Source organism: Rhododendron vialii, chromosome 11a (genome assembly GCF_030253575.1).
Source record: "Rhododendron vialii isolate Sample 1 chromosome 11a, ASM3025357v1".
Taxonomy (NCBI): domain Eukaryota; kingdom Viridiplantae; phylum Streptophyta; class Magnoliopsida; order Ericales; family Ericaceae; genus Rhododendron; species Rhododendron vialii.
Window position 1 is genome coordinate 19,276,443 of NC_080567.1, and position 27,827 is coordinate 19,304,269.

The window sequence follows — 27,827 nt, forward strand, 5'->3', positions numbered from 1 at the left end:
TATTGACGAAATAAAACTCACTTGAATTTGAGTTTGTGTTCGTCACGAAGAAGTATCAAACAAAATGAACTCATTCGAGTTTGAGTTTGTATTCGCATCTGCTTCGATAGAAAGCTAGTTCAAATTTAGTTTATCGCCTAAATTATTGAATCCTAACATCTTTTAGAAATTTGTTAATTTGAATTTAAGCTTGAATAAGCTAATCAACTGGGGCTAATTCAGCTGGCCAGAACTCTTGCATCTCACTAGGAGGTCAAGAGTTTGAGTCTCCCCACTTACGTGTGAGTGTTCTTTCCTTAGAGAACTTTTCTTTTTTTCTTTTTTTCTACCCTATAATAATTGATTGAGTTGTTGGGTTTGATTATCTCGTGGGCTCTCACAATTGATGTAGTATCCCGGGCTTATATTTTGTACTTTATATCTGATGTAAAATGAGCTCTTCTATCAATTGACAATATTTTTAAAAAAAAAAGATACCACTAATGAATAAAAAAATTTCAAATTTGCTCGAGATTATTTCATGATCGAACTAACTAAAGTTTTTAAAGAGATTGGCCTGGTCGACTTGTAGAAAACATAAACTTGAATACAATTCCTAGACTTGTTAAAATTTTAATTCGGACTTGAAAAATCATATGCTCGATTCGTTCAACTTGTTCGTCATCCCTATACGAAAAAGCGAAGAAGCAGTAGGATTCTATATATACAGGTGACGGCATGGAGATTGCCGTGGAATCGGTTTGCCAATCGTTTTCTTTTGAAATCTAAAATTGCATCACACTATAGTTGATCGGGCAAATTGAGTTTCATCTAGTGATGGTTCGAACTCCATTTCCTTCCGCCCTATTTTTTACTAGAAAAAATAAATTAAGGCTTTTCTTCTTGCATAAAGTTAAATCATTGATGAAGGATGATTAGTGCCACCGCAATTCGAGGTAAATGGACCCAAATGAATTGATAGAGGATGATTAGTGCCACAGCCACCGCAATTGGGGTTGGAATTTCATGCGATTTATGTCGTTACAATTGCCTTAAGATGCCTGTTCTGTTAGTATTGCGGAGTGGGACCCTAATCAAACACTATTTATGGTTGGTTTTCACTGTATTTTTTTTTCCTAAGGTTAATGACAACCGTTAAATTATTTCTACTAAATGATACTTCCTCCATCCCAATTTATAATAGTTTTTTTTAGAGTTTGTATTACTTTTCAATTGATTATATCTTGTAGTTTATAATATTCTATGAGATTTTGAAAAATATTATATTATAGAATTAATTGAGATCTATCAAATAAGATTCATATTGAGCATAATATTCATTACCAATTTAAAAATATAACTGTAGACACCCCATTCTGGACTGTCCAGATAACGTTATTTGTCGATCTTTTATTTCCCCGATGATGATTTTGGTCGAGAACAGTTTGAGGATAATGGTGTGTTTGAGCTTTGAGCGTCCCAAACCCCTTTTCAAACCTTTCAAACCAGAGCCAAACAGCCCCAGCAAAACCCAACTGGCACACGCCAGTGTATTGGACGCGTACGCCAGTTAGCTGCCACGTGTCAGTCATCGACCGTTGACCCAGTTATAATCGGCGCACGCAGGTTCATATGTGGCGCACGCCAGTCAATTCCAGTCAAATCAACTTTATTCAGCCACTTGGGCGGGACTTTTGTGCCACCCTGACGTCGGCCACAGTAGCCCTTGATGATTATATCGTCCAGGCCCGTTCCCTCTCTCTCCTACAACCCCCATCAAGGCAAGTCCCATGCATTTAATGCATGAGAGGCTCCCTTCCTCCTCCAACCAGCCAAACAAGGCCCTAGACCAAACTGATCTCAGTCCATTTCCCTCTTTAAATACCCCCCCTTGCATTCATTTGCAAGGGGTTAGCCACATTAAGAAGGTGCCATCTCTCTTCTTCTCCTTTCTCCAAGCTTTCTATCTCCTTTCATCCATTGAAAGAGAAGAAAAGGTCATACACTTCCACACACCCTGCTGACATCCAGTCACCATCTAAGCTTCCATCTCCAAGCTTTAAAGTTCAATACTACCTTCAATCCTCAAACAAAAAGGTATACCACCTTTGTGTCCCTTTCTGTTCTTGGCCCCTGAGGGGAACCAGTGAGGCCCAGGCTAGTAAGTAATACTAGTCCTGGCCTCAAACTGGTAAAATTCGACGATCGTATCAGATCGAACATGGCGCACGCCAGTAACACTATGCCGTACGCCAGTTTTGGCAGTACGAGCACAACTGGCGTGGGGATCATGGATCGTCATTCCTTTTGTTCTATCTTTATGTCGATCACCCTTGCATGCTAAATAACCAGTTTATTGCTTTCTGTATGTTTAGAACTGTTGAGATACAAAGGTTATTGCCTATTCTTTTTCTGTTTGGAAGGCCTCTGGGATCCTTCTGGTCATGTTCCAGAGCCCAGATGATGTAAAAGCCAAGCACTGGATTAGGGTCAAACGTGCGTACGGCAGTCAATGACTGGCGTACGGCAGTTAAAGCTAGGATCCAGTGGCTGGCCCTTGCATCTTAGTTTAGTCTTGGCCTCTTTTCTGTCCCCACTCTGTTTAGGGGGTTTCTTGTCTATGTTCATGGCTTCAAGCCATCCCAGCTGTCTGTAAATATATATATCCTGCTTATTTAACTGCATGGTTTGTCCTGGGTGTGCGCTGGTCCTTTTCCAGAGCCCAGAGGGTTGCAAACAAGGATTGTGAAACCAGATGAGTGGAGTACGCCGGTCTCCTTGTGGCGTGCGCAAGTCATATCAACATGCAGTGGCTCGGCCAGTGCATGCTGGTAGAACTTGCTCACGCCCCTGCGGGGCAGCGTACTGCATTTTGTCCAGTTTGCTCAGTGCTTGTTCTCAATCTATATTGTAGCATTGCGATCAAGCCATTCATGAGCATTGTTGTCATAAATCACAACTTGTTACAGTGCTTTAATCCCCATTAACTGTTCCCCGCCCTAACTGGCTAAAAAAATGATCAAATGAGAGAGAAATGCAAATGTTTTATAAAATGCCCGAGTAGAGACCGATCTCCGGATTGGGCGAGAGGGGTGCCATAAAACCCTTCCCCTCTCGTAACATGGCTCCCGAACCTCAGATATCGAAGGTGACGACGGACCGGTCTATGCCTTTTCAAAATCAAACAAACGTGGCAAACGTTTTTTCGAGTTCGGTTCCTGGGGTGCTCTCACCGCTAAAACCCGAGTGGCGACTCTGAATCGAAGCGTTTCGCCGCGCTCCTCCAAACAAAAAGGGCCGCACCCCATTTTCACAAGCAAAATTTCCGGGGGCGCGTGCCCACAGTGGCGACTCCGCTGGGGAACATTGCGTTGATTGATATTTGGTGATTAATACATAATTGAACAATTTTCAAAAGCTTGTCAAAACAGTACGCTTCGCGCTACTGAAGAATGGAATGGTAACGTAACAGGATCTCAGCATCCGACCAATCCGAACTGGGGCTTTTACTATTGTTCTCTTGTGTAGTTTTCTACAAGTATCAATTAACAAAAGTGAGCCAAGCTTCAAAAGGCATTTGTTTTCAAAAGCGTTGCATTTCTCTCTCATTTGATCATTTTTCGGCATTCTCCGTTCGTATCGATGGTTGGTCAGCCCCGTTGAGGTGTTTTGGGTAACCGGCACAGTTTACTGGAGCCCGGGGTCTTCGAACGCCCAACAACCTTGGACGATGATGAGTCGTACTACCGTTCGACCATTGCTTTGCTCTACGCGTTGCAATGGGAGGTATATCGCGGCTCTAGTCAGAGGAACCCCTTTAAGCCAAAACCGGCCTCTACAGCGTGTACAAAGCATTAGAACCTTTCAACATAAGACAGGAACCCGCAGGGTAGGATTACTTGTTTCTAACCCCATATCCTGTTTATGTGTTACTGCTTTTCCTATCGCATGCTTGTACATACATTCATGACCGTTTTTGCGTAGGAGCATGCTAGGGCGGCTTTTAGGATGTCTTTTGTCGAGTCTGTCTTGCACCCGTTCGGCATTGCCTTGGACCGATGACGAGTCGTGCATCTCGATGTTGCACGTTATCAAAAATTTTCAAGTCCTTAATCAATGAGACTTCGGGAAATCAATACTTTCTAAGTCTTTATCTAACGCCCGATCGAGGTTTCAAACTGAAAAGCTAGGAACAACGGAGAGGATGTCGTGATGCTTACACCGCTCAGGCTCCAGCACAGTGCTGCTTATGCCACTTTGGTTACAGTATCACGCCATCTACACTGAGTCATTCCGAGCTCAAAACTTTGAAACTTCGAGAAGGGAAAAGTCAAAGGCTCAGGCTGTTTTGGCATCTCTTAGTAACATTCGATTCAATCAAGAATACACCGTCGAAAAGAAAATCCGAGGAAATTAGGCAACTGTCCGAGTATCGTAGGGCAGACTCTCTCTAGCTCTAGAGTCTAGGAGGACACCGACGACGATGACATGCGCGTTGCATTCCTTCAAAATTCTTTCAAAAGCTTGCTGCAGGAACACCACTGGGTTCTCATTTACTTTGCTGTCAGAAGCTCTAGGCCGTTTCACCGAAAGAAAGAGCCAAGCCTACTCGGGAGGGTCTGCCAGGGCCATTTCACTATCACTTCCAAAGCCATATCACCCTCCTCAACCATTAATCCAAAATGGCAGCACAAACAGAGCTGGCTGAGCTAAAGAGGGTTGTTCAAGAAATGAACCAGAAAATGGACAAACAAATGGTTATGGTCCAGGGACTGGTTGACCTTTTTGCCTCTGTCATTTCAAAGACAGATCTGGGGCTAGTCAAAGAACCTCTTCAGGCCCGCCACACTCCTGCGGTTGGAACCAAGCTGTGCTCGAAAGACGTGTTCAAAGACCTGGTTGAGTTTCATAAAGCCAGGACTCACCCGGAAGAGAATGTTGAATCCTTGTTCAAAGCCAACGCCGAAAGGGAGGATATGTGCGACAAAGAAATCAATCCCAAAGGCAAAAGAGTGCACCCTGTTGATGGTGCAATGTTGTGCAACTACAAAGCAAGCAAAGGCTCCACCTTGAACCCCCAATCCAATCGCCGAAACCCACCAAGGACCTTCTCCCGTTTCTCCACGCCTTTGTCCTCGGTTTATGAGAAGCTCCTCGAAGCTGGCTTCCTCAAGCCACTCCTTCCAACTCCTTCGCCTCGAACATTCCCGGCATCCTACAACCCAAACGCCTATTGTGCTTTCCATCAAATGCCAGGCCATCTCACCGATGCTTGCTTCCGCCTTCGACATGAAATTCAAAATCTCATTGATAGTGGCACCATTCAAGCTCCACTCCCATCAAAGCCCAATGTCATATCCAACTTCATGCTCCAACACGGTTCAAACCCATGTGTTAACCAGATATCCATCAACTCTACTCAAATCAACTCAAGCTCCACTCAAATCAAACCTAGCTCCACCATATTCAACCCAACCCTTTTCATTAGCCCAGAAAATCAAACCAAGCCAATTTTGTCTCTCTCATCCGAACCCGAGGTTAACCTGATGGCCATAGGTGCAATCGAGGTCCTTACCGCCGATACCTGGGTTGATAGTGATGAGCAGTCTACAAAGGAGGAACTCAAGAGGAAGCTTAATCAATCAAAGGAGAAAACGGACTGGCTTGGATCCTTCAATCATGAGAATTTGGGGCTGTTGTTCAAGGAGTTCTCTCAAGTGGGTTTGGACGAAGAAGCTGAAGAAGCCGAAGTGCTATTGCTTGAGCCTGTTGTCCTCTAGCTCCCACCTCTCTGCGAGGAAGTCAAGGGTAACTATAAAAGTTGCATTTTCAAATCGCGTCTCTTTTGCATTGACATTTTCGAGTCTGAGTCTGACGCAGTGTCTGTTAAGTCGTCTAAGTCTAGCTCTGAGTCGGAGCTCGTGCCTCTTGGCCCTCCATGTCGTCCCTTCTATTCTCAATTTGAGTCTTTTTTGCTGTACTTGGCAACCCCGAGGGTTCTTATGATATGCATTATCCTGCTTTTAAGTAGTTTGCTGGCTTTTGAATAAACCGTGTCGACCCCGACGACGAAGGGATAGATTTCGATGGGATCATCCTCAAGGAAATGTGTTCCCTCGCCGAAAGGGAAGACGAAAGGCATGCTTAGCCTCTAAAAAGAAGAAGTAATTTCAAATAAACTTGAAAGATGGGGCAGACCCCCGGATGGTTCAAATTGGTTCAACGCTATCCCCATAAGAGTATTGCGCCCGTTCAGACTTGTTCAAAGAATTCAACAATACCTTGGCATGGTCTCACAAAGACATGCTTGGCGTTGATCATGGGATAAAGAAATATCAAATTCCCGGCTACCGGATGCCAAGCCAGAAAGCAGCAGCTCAGAAGGCTCCAGGCCTCGTACCATACGCAAAACAGTAACAGCAGCGTTCCATCAAGCGCACATTATAAGGGTGCAAAAATGGCCTGGAGCGAGGCATTTCCAATTATAGCAGTCAGGACCCTTTCACTATCAAAGCCGTTCTATCTGGGGCTACAATCAAAGATCATCGACCTCGGCGGTAGCACATCAATACCTCAGTCAACATGGATCAACACAAGTGTTGCTTTTTCCTGAGAGAAGCTCGTTGGACTGAAAACCCCAAGGGTGGGCAGTTCCAAGCAAAAGTTAGAGCAGCCTGCTAGACCGAAAACCTATGAAGGCGGTCTAGGCAAAAGTTGGCAAAAAGTCGAAAGCTCGCTAGACCGAAAACCTGAAAAGGCGGTACTAGGCAAAAGTTAGAGCATAAAAGGAGAGGTAGAACACACGAGTGAACCTTTGCCTGAACTACGTTTTGACCTGATTCCCAGAAAGGGATACGTAGGCAGTCTCTCTTCGAGGCTCGGTCATACTTTATCAATTGGATCCAAGGTTGACGTTTTGGTGCACATCAAGGGTCAAGAAAGGTTGAGAACAAGACAAGCCGAAGTACTGACTGGTAGGCTGAAGTCTATTGATTCATTGGAGAATCAGAAGGGGGAAGCCATTCGTCTTTCAAGTTTAATGCAAACTGCTATTTCAATTTTAAAGCTGAGCAAAAGCCTTAAAATATTTTGAAGCATAAAAAACAGAACGAAATGCTTATGAGGCCTAACGGCTCACGGTTTATTCTAGGTTCAGCAACGTTTATTTTAAGCGGCTGCAGCAGCTTTGCAATTTCGCGCGCTAGTTTGAGGTTCACACGCACTCGTACAAAAGTGATGCGCGTTGGTCTCAAGCCTGCGCGCGCTTCTTCAATCCCTGTATCAGACAGCGGTAGGCAACCACCACGCCTAAAAGAGATTTTTAGACCCATGGGGGTACATTTCAAATTCAAAGCACCTCAAATCTCGTTCAAGGGGCTTTTGCCAAGTTTTGTCATGCTGTGCAGGTCATATGGTCCTAACGTGGCTGCACAGGGGTGTCGGTTTCAGTCTGGGCCTATATGAGTCATCATTTGCGTCTTTTGTCCATCTTTGCGACACGTTTCTAGTTCTTCAATCCATTGTCATGTCGGGATGCTTTTCCTAGTTTTACCAATTTGTACAAGTCAATGTACATTTATTGGACCTTATGCAAGTGTCAGTTTCACCTGTCTAAGGGATACTGTGAATTTTGGCACATTAATGCCCAAAATTTCATTGTTTTCCATATGTTTAGGAGTCCGTGACATATCCGGGGCTCTTCTTCCTTTCTCATTTGAGCTAGGCGAGTCTGTACATATGTGTATGTTTGTCGATTCAGTTCACTTGTCGATGCAAATTAGATATTAGCGGTTGGTTTCTGCATTCTTTTAGACATTCTCAAAAGAGAGTCAAATAAACTGAAAAATGCAATTTACATTGCTACTCTACCATTTGTAATCCGCAAGTAGTGGAATCTTGTGAGCAGCGGGGGCATGTCGGCTCAGGGCCAAGCAAAGCTTATCTATGGGGCTCATTCGCCCAAGCATCAAAGGAAAAGGGCACGTCGACCCAATGCCACTCCTAAATGTCAACTGGGGCAGGCCAGTCCGCTCAACGTCTATCTATCTAAGGACACATCTCAGAAGCAAAGGACAGTAAAGTAAAGAGGCTCAATGGTAGTCCTCAGTGGTAGAGCTCAGCCTCGTTCTCGTCGTTGTCGTCACTCTTGATCTCCTTGAGTACCTGGTGCTCCTATCCCATCCGCCTCTTCTGAGGAGGCTTTCGCTGATGGACTTTTTCTCTCTCACTCTCTCTTAATCTCTTAGACTACTCTCTCTGAACCTCTGAAAACTCTTTGGCGCGAGCCACCCTTTCTATGGGCCTTTCTTTCAACTGCACACCTCTAGCCGCTGGTTATCTATTGCTCGCGTATCTCTGAGCTGGGGCTAAGGTGAAAATATCGCTTTGTGAAACTCTTGTTTATGTGGCCATCCTAGGCTATCATCCTCTAGAAGCCGCCCTAGTCTGCCCTTGCATTTTCAATTTATGCATTCAATTTAGTACATATCATTGCATACTGTATATCAACTATTGAAAACAGGAAAAGCCAATCAAGTGCCAAAACATGCCCGTCCAATATCGAAAGCAGCAAGTAATCAGGATTTCGGGGGTTCATACCTGGGATCTAGTCACTACTGGAACTGGAGCCGGAGCAGCTGCTCTGGGAAAGTGCAATTGTAAGGGGGGTGCCACATGTTGTTCTCCCTATCCATTTCTCCATGACAAATGTCAAGCATACAGCCCACTCTGCTAGCACTTGGAGCACACTTTGGGAATCAGAATACAATTCAAAGCAGCAATGGCATGTGCAACTCAAATCCAAGTTCATCGACGGCACGTTCATCCTGAAGAATGATCCTCTGGTTCTGTCCAAATCAACGACGATCAGCCATGTCGTCCTTCTCAAATCAAATCAACGACGATCAGCCATGTCGTCCTTCAAATCAAATCAAATCAACGACGATCAGCCATGTCGTCCTTCAAATCAAATCAAATCAACGACGATTAGCCATGTCGTCCTTCTCAAATCAAATCAACGACGATCAGCCATGTCGTCCTCCTCAAATCAAATCAACGACGATCAGCCATGTCGTCCTTCTCAAATCAAATCAACGACGATCAGCCATGTCGTCCTCCTCAAATCAAATCAACGACGATCAGCCATGTCGTCCCTTCTCAAATCAAATCAACGATGATCAGCCATGTCGTCCTTCTCAAATCAAATCAACGACGATCAGCCATGTCGTCCTTCAAATCAAATCAAATCAACGACGATCAGCCATGTCGTCCTTCAAATCAAATCAAATCAACGACGATCAGCCATGTCGTCCTTCTCAAATCAAATCAACGACGATCAGCCATGTCGTCCTCCTCAAATCAAATCAACGACGATCAGCCATGTCGTCCCTTCTCATATCAAATCAACGACGATCAGCCATGTCGTCCTACTCAAATCAAATCAACGACGATCAGCCATGTCGTCCTTCTCAATCAGATCAATGACGATCATAATGTTGTCCCACGGTCTATCCGTCTGCAACTAATTGTTCCCCACGAGAGTCCACCTCGGCTTGCCCCGAATGAATACCTCTCCTTCAATCTAGCTTCAAACACTTCTTCCAGCAGCCTTATTGCTCTGTCTCGGATGGTCTTTGATAAGGAGATTGGCTCTGATTCCCAAAAGATGGAATTTAACCTACCTGACACGACCTACCCGTGTTTGTTGGAAATTATGTGTGCCAAGGATAGCTTGATCCCCTCAACGACGGTTCGCCCGTCCAATTTCAAATCAACGACGATCTATCCGTCCAATTTCAAATCAACGACGATCTATCCGTCCAATCTCAAATCAACGACGATCCACTCGTCCAAATTCAAATCAACGACGATCCACTCGTCCAAATTCAGATCAACGACGGTCCACCCGTCCAATTTCAAATCAACGACGATCTATCCGTCTAATTTCAAATCAACGATGGTTCAACGAGTCGTCCTTCAGTGATGACCCACCGTCTCAAATCAACGATGGTTCCCGAGTCATCCTCAACGATGACCCACTATCTCGAATCAACGATGGTTCAACGAGTCGTCCTTCAGTGATGACCCACTGTCTCAAATGAACGATGGTTCAACGAGTCGTCCTTCAACGACGACCCACCGTCTCAAATCAACGATGGTTCAACGAGTCGTCCTTCAGTGATGACCCACTGTCTCAAATGAACGATGGTTCAACGAGTCGTCCTTCAGCGATGACCCACCGTCTCCAATCAACGATGGTTCAATGAGTCATCCTTCAGTGATGACCTACCGTCTCAAATCAACGATGGTTCAACGAGTCGTCCTTCAGCGATGACCCGCCGTCTCAAATCAACGATGGTTCAACGAGTCGTCCTTCAGGGATGACCCACCGTCTCAAATCAACGATGGTTCAACGAGTCGTCCTTCAACGATGACTCACCGTCTCAAATCAACGATGGTTCAACGAGTCGTCCTTCAGTGATGACCCACCGTCTCAAATCAACGATGGTTCCCGAGTCATACTCAACGATGATCCATCATCCATGTTCAACGATGGTCCGTCCATTCTGAATGACTACCTCTACTTCAGTCCCGCTTAGAGCACATTTTCCAGCAGTCCTATTGCTCTGTCTCGGATGGTCCTTGATAAGGAGATTGGCTTTGATTCCCAACAGATGGAATTTAACCTCCCTGACGCGACCTACCCGTGATTGTTGGAGTTCTTTGTGTGCCGGATAAGGTTTGGTCCCCAACAACGTTCATCGTTCCGCGATTAAACCATTTCCCCAAGCAGAGTCAAATCAACGACGGTCTGCCCGTCCAACTCTCAACTCAACGACGGTTCACCCGTCCACTTTCAAATCAAACGAGCGACGGTTTGCCCGTCCAACTTCAAATCAACGACGGTCCACCCGTCTAAATTCAAATCAACGACGATCCACTCGTCCAAATCCAAATCAACGACGGTCCATCCGTCCAAATTCAAATCAACGACGATCCACCCGTCCAAATTCAAATCAACGACGATCCACTCGTCCAAATTCAGATCAACGACGGTCCACCCGTCCAATTTCAAATCAACGACGATCTATCCGTCCCATAGTCTTTTTCCCCAACAGAGTCGATGCTGTTGCAAAAAAAGATTGTTCCCCAGGAGAGTCCACATTGTGTGATCTATCCGTCAAAGACAACAAAGCAGCGGTCTGTCCGCCCCAACTTCAAATCAAACAGGTCCTTTAAAGTTCACGTATTTTGAATAGCCTCGAAGAGGGTGTCTAGAAAACCTTTGACGTTACTTGTCTCCAGTCAATGGTGCTTCAAGTGCCGTCAAAGGGGGGCTTCTGTAGACACCCCATTCTGGACTGTCCAGATAACGTTATTTGTCGATCTTTTATTTCCCCGATGATGATTTTGGTCGAGAACAGTTTGAGGATAATGGTGTGTTTGAGCTTTGAGCGTCCCAAACCCCTTTTCAAACCTTTCAAACCAGAGCCAAACAGCCCCAGCAAAACCCAACTGGCACACGCCAGTGTATTGGACGCGTACGCCAGTTAGCTGCCACGTGTCAGTCATCGACCGTTGACCCAGTTATAATCGGCGCACGCAGGTTCATATGTGGCGCACGCCAGTCAATTCCAGTCAAATCAACTTTATTCAGCCACTTGGGCGGGACTTTTGTGCCACCCTGACGTCGGCCACAGTAGCCCTTGATGATTATATCGTCCAGGCCCGTTCCCTCTCTCTCCTACAACCCCCATCAAGGCAAGTCCCATGCATTTAATGCATGAGAGGCTCCCTTCCTCCTCCAACCAGCCAAACAAGGCCCTAGACCAAACTGATCTCAGTCCATTTCCCTCTTTAAATACCCCCCCTTGCATTCATTTGCAAGGGGTTAGCCACATTAAGAAGGTGCCATCTCTCTTCTTCTCCTTTCTCCAAGCTTTCTATCTCCTTTCATCCATTGAAAGAGAAGAAAAGGTCATACACTTCCACACACCCTGCTGACATCCAGTCACCATCTAAGCTTCCATCTCCAAGCTTTAAAGTTCAATACCACCTTCAATCCTCAAACAAAAAGGTATACCACCTTTGTGTCCCTTTCTGTTCTTGGCCCCTGAGGGGAACCAGTGAGGCCCAGGCTAGTAAGTAATACTAGTCCTGGCCTCAAACTGGTAAAATTCGACGATCGTATCAGATCGAACATGGCGCACGCCAGTAACACTATGCCGTACGCCAGTTTTGGCAGTACGAGCACAACTGGCGTGGGGATCATGGATCGTCATTCCTTTTGTTCTATCTTTATGCCGATCACCCTTGCATGCTAAATAACCAGTTTATTGCTTTCTGTATGTTTAGAACTGTTGAGATACAAAGGTTATTGCCTATTCTTTTTCTGTTTGGAAGGCCTCTGGGATCCTTCTGGTCATGTTAGCCCAGATGATGTAAAAGCCAAGCACTGGATTAGGGTCAAACGTGCGTACGGCAGTCAATGACTGGCGTACGGCAGTTAAAGCTAGGATCCAGTGGCTGGCCCTTGCATCTTAGTTTAGTCTTGGCCTCTTTTCTGTCCCCACTCTGTTTAGGGGGTTTCTTGTCTATGTTCATGGCTTCAAGCCATCCCAGCTGTCTGTAAATATATATATCCTGCTTATTTAACTGCATGGTTTGTCCTGGGTGTGCGCTGGTCCTTTTCCAGAGCCCAGAGGGTTGCAAACAAGGACTGTGAAACCAGATGAGTGGAGTACGCCGGTCTCCTTGTGGCGTGCGCAAGTCATATCAACATGCAGTGGCTCGGCCAGTGCATGCTGGTAGAACTTGCTCACGCCCCTGCGGGGCAGCGTACTGCATTTTGTCCAGTTTGCTCAGTGCTTGTTCTCAATCTATATTGTAGCATTGCGATCAAGCCATTCATGAGCATTGTTGTCATAAATCACAACTTGTTACAGTGCTTTAATCCCCATTAACTGTTCCCCTGCCCTAACTGGCTAAAAAAATGATCAAATGAGAGAGAAATGCAAATGTTTTATAAAATGCCCGAGTAGAGACCGATCTCCGGATTGGGCGAGAGGGGTTCCATAAAACCCTTCCCCTCTCGTAACATGGCTCCCGAACCTCAGATATCGAAGGTGACGACGGACCGGTCTATGCCTTTTCAAAATCAAACAAACGTGGCAAACGTTTTTTCGAGTTCGGTTCCTGGGGTGCTCTCACCGCTAAAACCCGAGTGGCGACTCTGAATCGAAGCGTTTCGCCGCGCTCCTCCAAACAAAAAGGGCCGCACCCCATTTTCACAAGCAAAATTTCCGGGGGCGCGTGCCCACAATAACTAATTTTTTTATCCTATTAAAATCGAACGAAGAACTATTAAATTGGGACGAAGGGAGTATTTTTGTTGATAAGTATATGTGAAGAGAATGATTTGTTTAAAAATTCGTTAAAAGTTAAATTTAATCAATTTAATAAATTTAGCTTGCTGGAAAAATGCTGGCACGTGCCTCAACATTTAATTCTACCTCCACACCAAAAACACACAACCATATACACACCCACACACAAGTGTGTGGGCCCCACACATACTAGAGTGTGCAGTGTGTGTGGGGCCCACACACTTGTATGTATGGGTGTGAATTTGGGTGTGTGTTTTGGTGTGGTCCTAGAATAATTGTTTCCAGTTAGCCTTATCACTGAGAGAGAGAGAGAGAGAGAAAGAGTGTGTGTGTGTGAGTGTTTTAACCTTTCCCAAGAGAGAGAGAGTATGTGTTTTAAACTAGGGATGGCATTCGGGGCGGAAATTGGGTTTTCCGTCCCCGATCCCCGAACCCGAAGTTCGGCCCATATCCGCCCCGATCCCCGAACGGGGAGGGAAGAATGAAACCATTTCCGAGCCATTCGGTTTTCGGGTAATCCCCGAACCGAACGGATACCCGATCAGTATTCTAATCCAAACAAAAAAAAAATTTAAGTCAAAATCGATGAATATCACTCAATTTTTGATCGAACCATTTACGAAAAATCAAATGGTAAATTGCAGACCTTCATAGCAGGCATATTGAAGTACAAAAACAGATCTGAATATAAACCAAAAACCACTAACGATCTGATTGAATATATAGGAGTAATAAACTAGTAACAAATCTGATTGAATAAAACAACTAACGATCAGTAATCAAGGGAAAAATAATCAAATAAACCGATTCATCTTCGAAACGGTTGTTCTTCACTTCAAAACGACATCGCAAAGATCGACGACTTGGGGATTGAGAAGAGAGCCGGAGATGAGAGAGAGCCGGAGATGAGAGAGAGCACCTCGTCGCCGGAGATGAGAGAGATAGATGTTGAACGGAGAAGAGGCGGGGGTTGCTGTTTCGCCGAAGATGAGAGAGTGAGAGACTTACGGCTCTGAGAGAGAGAGAGAGAGAGAGAGAGAGAGAGAGAGAGAGAGAAAGGTCAGGAGGAGGAGGATCAAAAAATCGCCGCCTCTCCTTCAGGACCCTTACTGAGAAATGAGAAATGAAGTTGAGACTGGAAAACCCTAAACATATGTGTATATATATAGGCAGGGGTAATTTTGTAATTTACTATTTCGGTTCAGTTCGGTTCGGTTCGGTTCGGGTATCGGTTCGGGTATCAGCTGAACCAGAACCGAACCGAAACCCGTTCGGTTATTCTGTGTGCCAACCATACCCGTATCCACGGGGAAAATTTCGGTTATGATTCGGGGAAAATTTCGGTTATCGGTTCGGGTACCCATCGGTTCGGTTCAAATTGCCATCCCTATTTTAAACTTTCCCAATCTGCTTGAAATTGCTAAATTATGAAAAATTCTATGGATGATTAGTTTTCAAAGGCATGGATTCTTTTGTGTAAAATATCACTAACTATTCGGATTTAGGCTGAGTTTACCTAAATAGGCCAACTTCTTTTTACCTTATTCAATTTTTTCGTGTTTATTTATTTTTTATCAAAATTTTGTGAATTATTAATTCGTTTTGATGAGAGAAATTCAAAAGGTAAAACTTATGACCGATCCCCAATTTTTTTTATAAAAAAAAACCAAGAAAAGGACAAGTCGTCCTTTTGCCTTCTATTGGATTTTTTAAAAAAAAATTGACTTTCGGTCGCAATTTTTTGCTTTTTCGATTCCTTTAGTTGATACGAATCAATAATCGAAAAATATTTGATGCAAAATTAATAAACGTGAAAAATTTGAATAAAAACAAAAAAAAACTTGGCTTTTTTGGGCAAACTCAGCCTTAAAGTTAAACAAGTGATAAGAGTAGTCTTTTAATTGACTCTTTTACTAAATAGTAGTGTAATAAAATTACTTTTAAGTTTGGATTTTTGAGGTCGTGCCAAATATTGTAGAAAAGGCTTAATCTCAACTCTCAAGAGTTCGGAGAGAGCATATCCGACAAAGTTCTACATCTCCATTATAGAGATTAATAAACCGAAACCCAATTTTCACTATAAACATGTGATAATTCTCATAAAATTGGCAGTATTAGAAAGATTTTATAAACACCTTTAAATATTAAATCTCATAATATTTTCAAACAAAACAAGTTAACTTTATATTAAAATAAAACGAGAAGAAGAGTTTTTTAAAAATGACTACCAAAAAAGAGATTTGTGGATGAAGATGAAACAAATAGGACCACCTAAAAAGTTGATCATAAAATATAACCTTTTAGGTGGTTTGAGATTGAAAATGCTCATAGGGGAACGGGGGAAGGATCCCCACACGCGGCTACATTCTGAGCAGCACGGAGTCCATACGTATATTGTTAGCAAAAGAAAGAGATATGGATGGCAGAGTAATTTCAAAGCCTCAGGGAAGGTCCTTGCATTTGTCAGAAACTTCAGGGGAGATCAGTGAAATTTACCTTTCTTTTTTTTTCCCTTCTCTCAAATGAGAAGTGTTTGGATGCCGGGTGGGTACCTCACGTGTTGTACCCCGTCGGCGATCCTGAGCTCTTAGTAGTTGGAGCTGATCCAGAGCTAAAGCAAGTGTTGCGATCGCTTTAAGTCTCTAAAAAATTTTGAATTGTAAGGATTTATTCTACTTTTTTATTATTTATTTTTTATTATAGTCTAAAGAATAAAGAATAGAAAAGGAGGAGAGAGAGTGGTGAGATGAAGAAAAAAAGGGATTCAGGGAGCGTGCTGCACAGCTACGTGCTGTGCAGCGTGCTGCACGGCCTCCAGAGCCGTCTTGCCGGCATCGGCCCGATGATCAGAGACGTCCACTGCGTAGATCTCGTCGAGTACTACAAGCATACCAAAAATCAACCCGATAAAATATCGTTAACTACTTCATCGGAATACATATAATTTGGAAAAAAATGAATCCTAATGGATATGAAACACTGGATCAAAACCACTGAATCCATTCTTTCGAATTATATGTGTCCTGATGAGACACTTAACGATATTTGATTGGGTTGATTTTTGGTACACTTGTAGTACTCGACGAGCTCTACGCAGTGGACGTCTCCGATCGTCGGGCCGATGCGGCAAGGCAGCTCCGGAGGCTGCACAGCACGCTGCACAGCACGTAGCTGTGCAGTACGCTCCCTGAATCCGAAAAAAAGAAGGAATAAATTTGTATCATCCAAAATGCGTTTGGACGATTGGAATCGGCTGACGGGTGCCCCGCTCGGCACTCAAAAATTTTCTCCTGGGGAAAAAAGAATGGGGGTAGTGACAGCTGTGTACTGTGTAGTGGTGGAAGAACAAGCGTCAAAATCACGGGGAATGGAATTGATGCGGCACGGAACGGCACGTGGCTGGCATTTCTTTTGTCTTTTGTCTTTTTATTTATTTAAGCAGTCCCTGCCCGGGCTGCCCGTCTCCGTTTCGGTTTCCGTTTCCGTTTCCAGAAGCTTCGCATTTGTTTGTGTACGCGTTTTGTGTCGTCCACGAGGAATTGGAGAGCTGGAAATAACCCAATCAATTAGTAGTACTATCTTTCTCACGTCATATCCTTGATCTCATGTAAAACTAGTTACGGCCGAACTTGATAAATAATATTCCAATTCCAACCCGTTTATTCGTAAAAAACTAAATAAGTTTATTACACATGCAAATAAATAAGTTGATCGGATATCAAATGGATTTTCGCGTGGAGAATGAACACTCCAAGTCTAAGGCCTACAAAGGGGTGAGACGTCTTGTATTATCACGTCCGACTATGGTGAATCTCATTTTTTGGTCGCATGAGAGAATCTAAACTCTCTCTCTTTTTTTCTTTTTTTTTATACCCCCTTGTCATCAAGACCTTACTCATATAATACGGCTGCCTGCGTTAGCGTAAAAAAAGTGAGTTTTCTAACAAAGCTGGAAACAGGTTCAAAGATATATAAAAGGGAGAGAGATGGAGAGATGATAAGGAGATGAAAGGCAGAGATTAAAACTCTGTTTGGATCTTGAATTTGTAGGATTTACCTTGGAAAGCAATGGGAACAAAGCCTCTTTTTAGTTGCATTGTCTTTGTTGCATTTTGTTTCGTATTAATATATTCGGGTTGATCTTGTTCGTAAAAAAAAAAAGCCTGAAAGTGACCATGACACACCAATTGAAGGGGTCGTTTGGATGTGAGATAAGAATTTGGGGTATTATTTTTGAAGGGAGATAAAATAGTATGAGGTATTGGTTAATAGGAGATGACCCACATTAATGTGATATTTATAAAGGGAAGGATTAAATAGTAGTAATTGGTTTGGATGATGTATTAAAAATGGTGGAATAAAATAGTATTTGGTTTGGATGAGGAATAAAAAATGAGAGATAAAGTTATTTTTTAGTTGAAATAGAGGAGGAGAGGGTATTATTTTGGTCTTATATGTGAATATTACCTAATAACACCCCAAAACTCACCAATAAATAATACCCTTGCAGAGGGTATTGGCGGATCTTACACAAGAGGGGATAACGGGAAACCCTCCCAAAAAGCATTGCCAAACCAGGGCAAAAGGCTGGCCCCACATGCTTATAGGCGGTATAGGAGAATACCCCTTCAAAATGCTCCTTCCAAACGAGCCCGAAGTGTTACATAAACTTGAACAATTTCTGTAACTGCAAGAAGCCAAGAAGGCTCGGTAGAAAAAGAAGCTGACATGAGAATGAAGGTAGTAATAATTCCCAGAAACCAATAGTAAAAGAATACAACTAATACCATACAAGAATCAACTGCTAGATTTCTCAACATCTGAAAATTTCTCTCATCGCAAATGATACCGCCTCGACTGCTGGTAGTATACAACAGATAAATCATACAAACAGAGAAAATCACGACGAAAGAATCCTTTCACGTGCGCAGACATGCGCCAAGTTCTCCGGAAGACTTCGATCTTTCTCAAAATTCCTATCTTTCCACAAATCCATAGTCCAACCACAAATTCCTAGCACCACTGACAGTATCCATTCCCTGTCGAATGTCAATAACCAAAATACTTGGGTGCAACGAGGAGCAGAGGCTCCAACGCACTCGGAGCGAATTTCCTTGCAAAAAGGAAGCACACTGAAGACGTCTGGTTGTTATAAAGGCAGGTCTCACCTTCAAGTAGTCTCTTCAAGAACTCCTCTGTGATATCCGCCTTTCCAAACGTGCCCGGGTGGGGCCCACCCCTCGACCAATCCACCCAGGTGATGCTCCTGTTGGCCAAGAGATCCCCCGCTTGAATCGTCAACATGGTCGGAAAGTAATGCTCGTCCACGTAACAGGCGGGTCTACAGAACTCCAAAAACTTCGGATAAAATTTGGTGTCTTCCGTGATGTAGATTGCGACTTTTCGGTTGATTTCGAACCATTGGGAACCTTTACGCCACTCTGCGATGTTGACCTCAGGTGCCATGTTATAGCTATAGCGACCCCTCCCGAACGGGCCCGGGTCGTCGAATACGCCCATGAAGCTGTGGTTGGATTTCGTTAGGTAGGGGTAGACGATATTGAAGTTGTAGATGGGGATGCATGATTCAGAGACGAGCACAAACCGGTCGTTGGAGATATCGAGCAATGCGTTAGCCAGAAGTCTTCTCTCTGCATCACACATACTCATCGTCCCCCATTCTGTCAGCTGTCCACAAAGAACAGGATTTGTCAACCATACACAAACTTTGCATGAACTAGTTTTAAATAACGCTCAACGAATCAAGTAAAAATAGGTATACAAAAACGAATCAAATGAAAGCAAGTAACTACTTATGGATGCAATGCAACCTTAAAATTTTGGACAAAGCATTCATTGCATAACATTTGAAACCATTGAAAGATATTAAATGGTCCAGGTGTATAATTGGCATTTCAAATGAAGAACAGATAACTCAAAACATAACATATGGTATTCCTATGGTCAAAACAAGATAACAAACAGGATTCCACTCCAACAGTGATTGAAATGGAATTGCCCAGTTTCATTTGTTGATGCTTCCTTTCGGAACTACAATTTCCTTTTGACTGCAGACCTCAAATGATAGTAGATTTTAACTGCCAAAACAAAAGATGAGAATACAAGATTGACTTTGAATCCTGGTGAAGAAGTGGCTAAAGTTTAGGCTTAGAAAAGATACACAAGTACATCAATCTGAAAAAAGCCTTACCCATCCTATGCTTTGAGCACAGCCAAAAGCGCACAATTGTATCAACTTCTAGGAAGCTACGAAATAAAGACAGTAATATGTCTGTTATCACGCATGCCGTACAATAAAGTACATGATAATAAAGCATGATCACGCAACAGATGCTCTGGAGTTGCGTTATTAGAATAAAGTGGTATTTCATTTCTGAGTATTTGCCGCGGTATTACTGGGTCACTTCAAGCAAGAAACCCCCTGAACCCACATGCACAGGGACGATCCGTTGAGTATCAGAGCACAGATAATTATTTTTGTGGCCATACAATTTCTGAGCCGCCACCGTGGTCAGTCACTTCTAACTGCAAAGTATCTATCGTTTCCAGAAAGTTCAGAAAATCCCACAGCTGTATCTTAATGGAAACTGAAAATGATGAGGACTCTCAAAACTGTTATTCCACTTAATGGTGAAAAAACAAAGATGCTATGCTCCCTCTCTTTAACGCTCAGAATGGACTCATAAGGCATATTCCTAAATTAATAGCTATTATGTGCATAGCACATTGACGTAGTATTTCCGGTTAAATTGGTCTGAAAAGATAAAATGCCAAATCTACATGTACATAGGCACCCCACACTAGGGAAGCTGGAAACTGCACGCCAGTACCAGCATAGCCACAAAAGAAAAGACACCTCACCCCCTTCAGCATCTGAAAAAAGATCCTACACAGGTATTTCCAGTTTATCCTTGACATACCCTTTCAATGCCTCAAAGTAGGACTTCGACACATGCTATCTCTGATTATTGAGCATTCTTATTCGTACCCACGCACAACATTTTTACAAGTAATACAAAGAAAGAGGGCCAGATAACAACTTCAGTGAACTTCTCCATACCGGGCAAGCGACCAGAGGTCCAGATCGGCCACAAGGGCTGCCTCCCATCACTTGCAAAGTGATGCCAATGCTCATCAGACGAAACTACTTTTCCAATGTACTACCTCCTCCATCACTTCCATATTAACCCAAACGCTCCCGACTTAAGTACCAACACTACTTTCTCGACCATATTTCATCTAGCTTCAATGAACAGTCAGGCCTGGCCACTATTAGGTACTCGAAGAACTCCTCGGTGAAGACAGCCCATGTACTCTTCCAACAATACAAATAAAAGTTCATATCCTCCCCAACATGGACCAACATGTCAGAGAGAGAACCAATACTCTGTCGACATATTACTTGGCATTTCCTGCATTTTCAGCCCCTTTACCCTACATGATTCTCTCCTAGAAGCCAATCTTTAAATACTTCCTTCACACAAGGTGAAAACACACAAGATGCCGTGGCACAGATGCACACAGGTGCAAAAGTGCACATTGCAGACACAACTATGTGAGCATGTGTATCGTGACACACTGCTCTTCATAGATGTTTCTATGTAAATTATTCAATTTCACGCTTTTCTTCCCTTATGGTTCCTGCAAAAAATATCCATATTAGTTATCGGACCACAACAATATTCCCACATAATGCCATATCAGGCAGGATAGCAACTGTGACACCACTTGAGCTAGGTGCTTGTGTTATCTTCTTGTTTATAATGATATTTTCTGCTTCGCACCCATTTACACATGCACACATACAAAACCCCATCTGTTAGGTTCATGCATGTGGAAACGCTACATGCAACTCAAAGCCAATTGGCAATGACTAGAGAGATCCAAAATGTTATTAATTGATCACCCATTCCACTCCCAAGTAATGTGGGGTTATATTTCCTTAACATCCCTCTCTGTGCAGCTGCATTTGAGAACTGTCACGTGGAGCCTTTTTTTGGATCTATCATCATGCAGCCTTTTTGATGGTTTGTCATCGTGGGGTGTGGATTGTAAATTTCCAAAATATGGGGCGGAATGGCCTTGCTCTGATACCATGGAAACTTTATATCAAACTCAAAGCCAATTGGCAATGACTAGAAAAGATCCAAATGTAATTAAGTGATCAACCATTTCATTCCCAAACAATGTGGGACTATCTTTCCTTAACATAGCACATAGAAGGAACTCTTGTTCATATATGTAACAAGATATTACTCATGCTATTTTACACACTCCTATTTTTTTGTGCCTGTGGTCCCTTGACTGGCCTATGCAAGGGATTTGGTATTGTAGTTAAGATTGGGCAATATTGTTTTGTAAGCTTCATCCATGAGGATTCACCACTATGTAACTAGAAAATGCTTACACCCTAGTGATTTACCTATTTGAATACATGTTCGAACATGGCAGAACATCGTCTAAGACAATGAACTAAGAGAGCTTGCTTCTTCCCAAAATCATTTTCCTTATCACATTTTCTCTTTCCCATTCATTCAACAAATCTCAATTCCTACTTAGTCGTGTTCTTGAGAACATGTCATCGAAATTCCAAGCTACCATTTCATCTAGCAGGGTGGAAAAGAGATGGCACAGGGCTTTCACCACCATCTATTGCTCAAGTGCCTTCTCCTCCCTCTTGGAAAACACAAAAAGCTTTCCCCTGTTTCATCAAACAAAATGAAAAAAGATGGCGCAGTGCATTCACAGCCATCTATTGCTCAAGGGTCTTCTCCTCCCTCTTGGAAAAATCCAAAGAGATTTCCCCTGTTTCCTCTAACAACGTGAAAAAGAGATGGCACAGGGTATTCACTGCCATCTATTGCTCAAGGGCCTTCTTATCCCTCTTGGAAAAACCCAAAATGATTTTCCCTGTCAGACAACGTTGTTATCAATATTTTTGAAACCGACCCCTATTTTCCAAAAATTGTTCCATCAGTTCTTACCCAAATTGTGAAGCAGAAAAATCTTAACCAACTCAGGGAATATGGTGGAGTTGAGGGACTGGCTTCTGGTCTCAAAACAGATTTGAACCATGGGATTAATGGAGACAATGAGGATATTTCACGATGAAAGGAAGCATTTCGATCAAATACTTGCCAAAGGCTGTCTGGGAAAAAAATGTTTGATTTTGTGCTGGAGGCTTTAAGAGAGCCTACCAGTTTGATCGTTCTAGTCAAGCAACATGGCCTGAAAGAAGGATGATACGTATTAATCATTCTCATAGATGAGCACATTATTTGAACGAAAACTTACCGTACTTGTCTCTCTCATCAGTCCCTTGTGCTATCTTTCTCTTATTTTTTTTTTTCAGGATTATGATTTATGTCATCCGCCTGATGAATGATAACTAATTCATTTGTTACTTTATTGGTATGATGTTCCTGTGTGACTCAGTTTTACAATCTAGCTATCTAAATCCAAACATGTACGACGGAGGAAGCATCTTTGTGGTGGTCTTTGTAGTGACAGCAATCTCGGTAGTAATCAAATTCAGGCAAAACAGACAGTTCGTCAAGTTATCCAAAGTGAGCAATAACAGCCAAGCTGATGTCGTGAGAAAGGGAGGGGAGACGCTTCCCTCCCCCCTTCCCTTATTAAGTGGAAGGTCTTCACTTAGTAGTCGGCATTCTATAAGCGAATTGTCGAGTCTACGAAGCTTTGCTTTTTGTAGCAAAAGTTTCTTGTTCCGAAATCGTTGTGGGAGATGTTGTGGGCTTGAAGAGTGGTGACCAAGTTCCAGCTGATGGGTTGTTTATAGACGAACACTCTTTGCTAATAGAGATTGCGGAAAGTGACCCTGTTGAAGTTGATCTCAGCCATAATCATAACCTGTTCTTGTTCTCTGGCACCAAGGTGAAGGTCCACTTATTTGCTTATAGGATTTTGATTTCTTTCTTATTTTAGTATAAGTTATTTGAATATAAAGTGTTTGATTGTAGGTAGCACTCCCCTCATTGTCAAATTGTTGGTCATCTATTCTATTTTGAGACATTCGAAATGTACTTCATTTTGGAAAGTCAGACTATAAACTTTTTATGTTTTTAGACCAATCTATTGTAAATAGCTATTTGAATGTGGCCGGTGTCTCAAAGTATAAACTTTTTGCTCCTCTCCCTTTCTCACGACATCAGCTTAGATGTTGTTGCTCACTTTGGATAACTTGACGAACTGTCTGTTTTGCCTGAATTTGATTACTGCCAAGATTGCTATCACTACAAAGACTGCCATAGAGATGCTTCCTTCGTCGCACCTGTTTGGATTTAGATAGCTAGATTGTAAAATTGAGTCACAAAGGAACATCGTACCAATAAAGTAACAAATGAATTAGTTATCATTCATCAAGTGGACGACATAAATCATAATCCTTGAAAAAAAAAGAGAAAGACAACACGAGGGACTGACGAGAGAGACAAGTACGGTAACTTTTCGTTTGGATAATGTGCTCATCTATGATTAATGAGAATGATTAATACGTACCACCATCCTTCTTTCAGGCCATGTTGCTTGATTTCCAATCCAAGTTAAACTGTTGAACATGCTAGAACGATCAAACTGGTAGGTTCTCTTAAAGCCTCAAGCACAAAATCGAACAATTTTTTCCCAGGTGGCCTTCGGCAAGTATTTGATCCAAATGCTTCCTTTCGTCGTGAAATATCCTCATCATCTCCATTAATCCCATGGTTCAAATCTGTTTTGAGACCAGAAGCCAATCCCTCAACTCCACCATATTCCCTGAGTTGGTCAAGATTTTTCTACTTTATTTGGGTGAGAACTGATGGAACAATTTCTGGAAAATAGGGGTGGGTTTCAAAAATATTGATAACAATGCTATTTGATGGAACAGGAGAAATTGTTTTGAGTTTTTCCGAGAGGGATGAGAAGGCCCTTGAGCAATAAATGACAGTGAATGTCCTGCGCCATTTCTTTTTCACGTTGTTAGAGGAAATGGGGGAAATCTCTTTGGGTTTTTCCAAGAGGGATTCTTTTTCACGTTAGAGGAAATGGGGGAAATCTCTTTGGGTTTTTCCAAGAGGGAGGGGAAGGCCCTTAAGCAGTAGATGGCTTTGAATGCACTGCGCCATCTCTTTTTCACTTTGTTTGATGAAACAGGGGAAAACTTTTTGTGTTTTTCCAAGAGGAACGAGAAGGCACTTAAGCGTGGTGAAAGCCCTGCGCCATCTCATTTCTGTTAAAGCATCTAACTCAAAATCAATCGGCAATGAGTGGAGAGGCCACCCAGGCTCATATACTAGGTTTGGAGGTTATATTTAACTAATGTGGGACAAGCTCCAACACTCCCCCGCATGTGCAACCCCTGACTCGCATGTGGTGAGGTAAACAGACGATTCAACACATATGACAACAAGCAACTATTAACGACAAACAAAGGGGGAATCAACCATTAACGATGTAGAGTCTTGTCCAAAAGTCTCCGAAAACCTAGCTCTGATACCATGTTAAAGCATCATCCAACTCAAAATCAATTGACAATGAGTGGAGAGGCCACCCAGGCTCATATACTAGGTTTGGAGGTTATATTTAACCAATATGGGACAAGCTCCAACATTTTCCACCCTGCTTGATGAAATGGTAGCTTGGAATTTCGATGACATGTTCTCAAGAACACGACCAAGTAGGAATTGAGATTTGTTGTATGAATGGGAAAGAGAAATTGTGATAAGGAAAATGATTTTGTTAAGAAAATAAGGTGTTTTATTTAATGTTTATTGTTTGCAAGGAGTACAATTTATAATAGTATACATAGACGACTACCAGTAGTGTACAGTCTTCCCTTGTTGTCATTGGTAAGATCTTATGTCCAACCACAAAAAGACGTATTTTGATCTACATTAGGAAAGGACCATATGTGCATCATTGGTAAGATCTTATGTCCAACCGGAAAAAGACGTACTTTGAACTACATTGGGAAAGGACCATGTGCTGCACCTAAGCTATTCACTATTTAGAACACATGAGAACAATGATCTTATGCTATCTCCCAATCTACGTTGACATTTCTTCCTAGCAAAATCAAGTGAACATCGGCTATCTACCTATCCATCAGGTTTCTCTTTTCCCCATTCCACCGCTGGCATATGTAAGGGTTGTGGGCCTTGTGGCTTGGCATTGAGTGTGGAATATTGTGGTCTGCTTGCGCTTAATCAACTCTAAATCCCATGTAAACTCCGGCAATAATCATGGAAGTTATCATATGCTCCTATATGTAAGATCTGTTTTCCTCATTACATGTCCACTCCAACCAAAAACCAAGCTGGCAAGTTCTGGTTAGCAACAGAAGAAAAAATAGAAAAAGAAGCTGCAAAGTAGTTTTAGATTGCTTCATGCTGGTAGAAAAAGAAGCTAGCACCGATAACACACTGCGTCTAAGCGAATCACAAAACCAAAATCAGCAAATAAACTTTATACGCTTCTAATATTGTGTGACCGAGGGGTGTCATTGAAATTCAACAGACTTCGAAAGCTTAAATCCTAAACTGAACTGTACTTTTTATAAATCGAAGTTCGAACCCCAACAGCGGCATCCCTTAATAGCCAAGCTACAAATCAGCAGTCATCCTACGACAGAAATTTCTGAGCGAGTAAGGCGATCGGCAATGTTATGCTCCTGCTTACCATCCAGTCCTCTCATTTCTATCATGTCATGTCTGATCTTAGGCCCTGACTCATCCTCCGTGGATGAACCTTGCAGAGGAACCCTTAGGTTTTCGGGGTCAGCATGGTGGGGAGAAGAGGAAATGTAACACATATTACCCACATTATACAAATAAAATATACTTTTTGCAACCATTAGTAACCATATGCTTAGAACAAAAGAAGAGAGGACAATCAACACAAGGATGAGAACATAAAGTGACTGCACAAATTTTCATTTCATGTTGGCGTGAAACATACCTGGCTCGGTATCTGCCTCCGGTAGAAAACTGACGAGGATGGGAAATCAGCTTGGAACGATGGCAATGCATGAATATAGATGGAATATAGCCCCTTGTGCCCTTTAAAAAACCTCTCCCAAAGAGGTGCCAATGGCAATGGCCCCTTGGTCAAGAACATGAAAGCAATCTTTGGAACCCTTGCAAATGGATACTCCTTTATTTGCGGAACAAATGACGCCCTCCATAACAGCTCTGTGTCAGTCATGTTGTGAAGCAAATTGGATGGAGGCCTGATCCAGTGTTCTAAATCTAATTTATTCCGCTCCTCCACGTTTACACACGTTTGGAAACTCGCTAGTGCCGTGGGCAGTGTGGGTTGAACTCCAAAGTACCTAATCATATATAGGCTAATGAATGAAATGGCAACACATAACACCAGGAAAGGTACAAGTAACCGAAGCAGCCTCTGTCGGGCAACCCTAGATTGGGTTGGTCTGGTCTTAACAGTAGGTTCGTTGCCTTCTTCCATTGGCAATGAGCTCAGTTGCATCTATCCCACAAAAAAATGTCAAAAATACCTCCTGGGTATTTTTATTTCCACTAATTCGACACAAACTACACCCCACTTTCACATAAAGATTCGAATCCGAAAACTCCTAAACTCAAAAATTTGCAACTAAATATAGCATGCCCAGTATTCCCCAGTATCATCTTAGAGCAATCCAAACAATGGAACATCAAAATCTAGCCATAAGATGCAAAAATCATACGCTTCCCACGTACACATTGGCAAAGAAAAACTACTCAAAATTTGAAACTTTTCTCCAATAGGATCTTAAAGTAAACGACCATAAGGTTTTGATTCTTACCGAAGGGTGTGGGAGTGAGATTGAAAGGTCAATCTTCGAAAATAACAAGAAGGGTTTGCTTGATTTGGAGAAAGCAGAGAGACTGAAAGGTGAGATTGGAAGAGGATGCCGTCGGTTGCATAACCATAATAATATGATATAAGGAGAAGTCAAATACAGAAACTTTAGAATATTTGCTTTCATCAGTCTCGAGCCAGTCTCCATCATATTCCAGTGCTTGAATCCCGCTAGACGGTCCAGACAAGAGCTGGTAACTGTATCATATTTATATGCATATAATGGTCAAAAGTGAAACCACAAAGTTAACTACAGGGACTCGAGTCCAGTCAGTTTTCTTCCATTCGTTTATTTTTGGATTTTTTTGTGCTTATTCAGGACTCACATAATGATCGAAATCGTTTATTCTCGTGATTGAAATCGTTCATTTTCAGAGTTCGTTGATTTCTGAAACCATGAAAAAAATTGAAAGTCAATAATACCGATTTATAACTTATTGGAATAAATTTATCATGAAACAAATGTAAATGTACTGTGCACACTGAAGCGGACCCATTTATTCCAAGATAAATATGTCTTGTTTAGCCATCGATTGGTATCCATTAAACTTGAATTTTTTTGTGTTTGAAAAACTCGACGGG

General features: G+C 42.6%; 1 protein-coding gene across 1 annotated transcript; it reads right to left on the minus strand.

Annotated features, from left to right (window-relative positions):
• Positions 1-18,079: 18,079 nt before the first annotated feature.
• On the minus strand, positions 18,080-27,436 carry LOC131308247 (glycosyltransferase BC10-like). Its single transcript, XM_058335115.1, has 2 exons — positions 26,340-27,436; positions 18,080-19,052 (listed from the first exon to the last, which is right to left on the minus strand). The coding sequence occupies exons 1-2, from the start codon at positions 26,868-26,870 to the stop codon at positions 18,414-18,416; spliced, it is 1,170 nt and encodes a 389-aa protein (XP_058191098.1). The 5' UTR covers positions 26,871-27,436; the 3' UTR covers positions 18,080-18,413.
• Between the last annotated feature and the right edge of the window lie 391 nt (positions 27,437-27,827).

Bases quoted from the DNA above. Each gene is read 5' to 3' on its own strand.
- LOC131308247 (XM_058335115.1), bottom strand. From the start codon at position 26,870: ATGCAACTGAGCTCATTGCCAATGGAAGAAGGCAACGAACCTACTGTT. The intron at 19,053-26,339 runs GTATGTTTCACG...CTTTGTGGACAG, and splicing joins GGAGGCAGATACCGAGCCAG to CTGACAGAATGGGGGACGAT.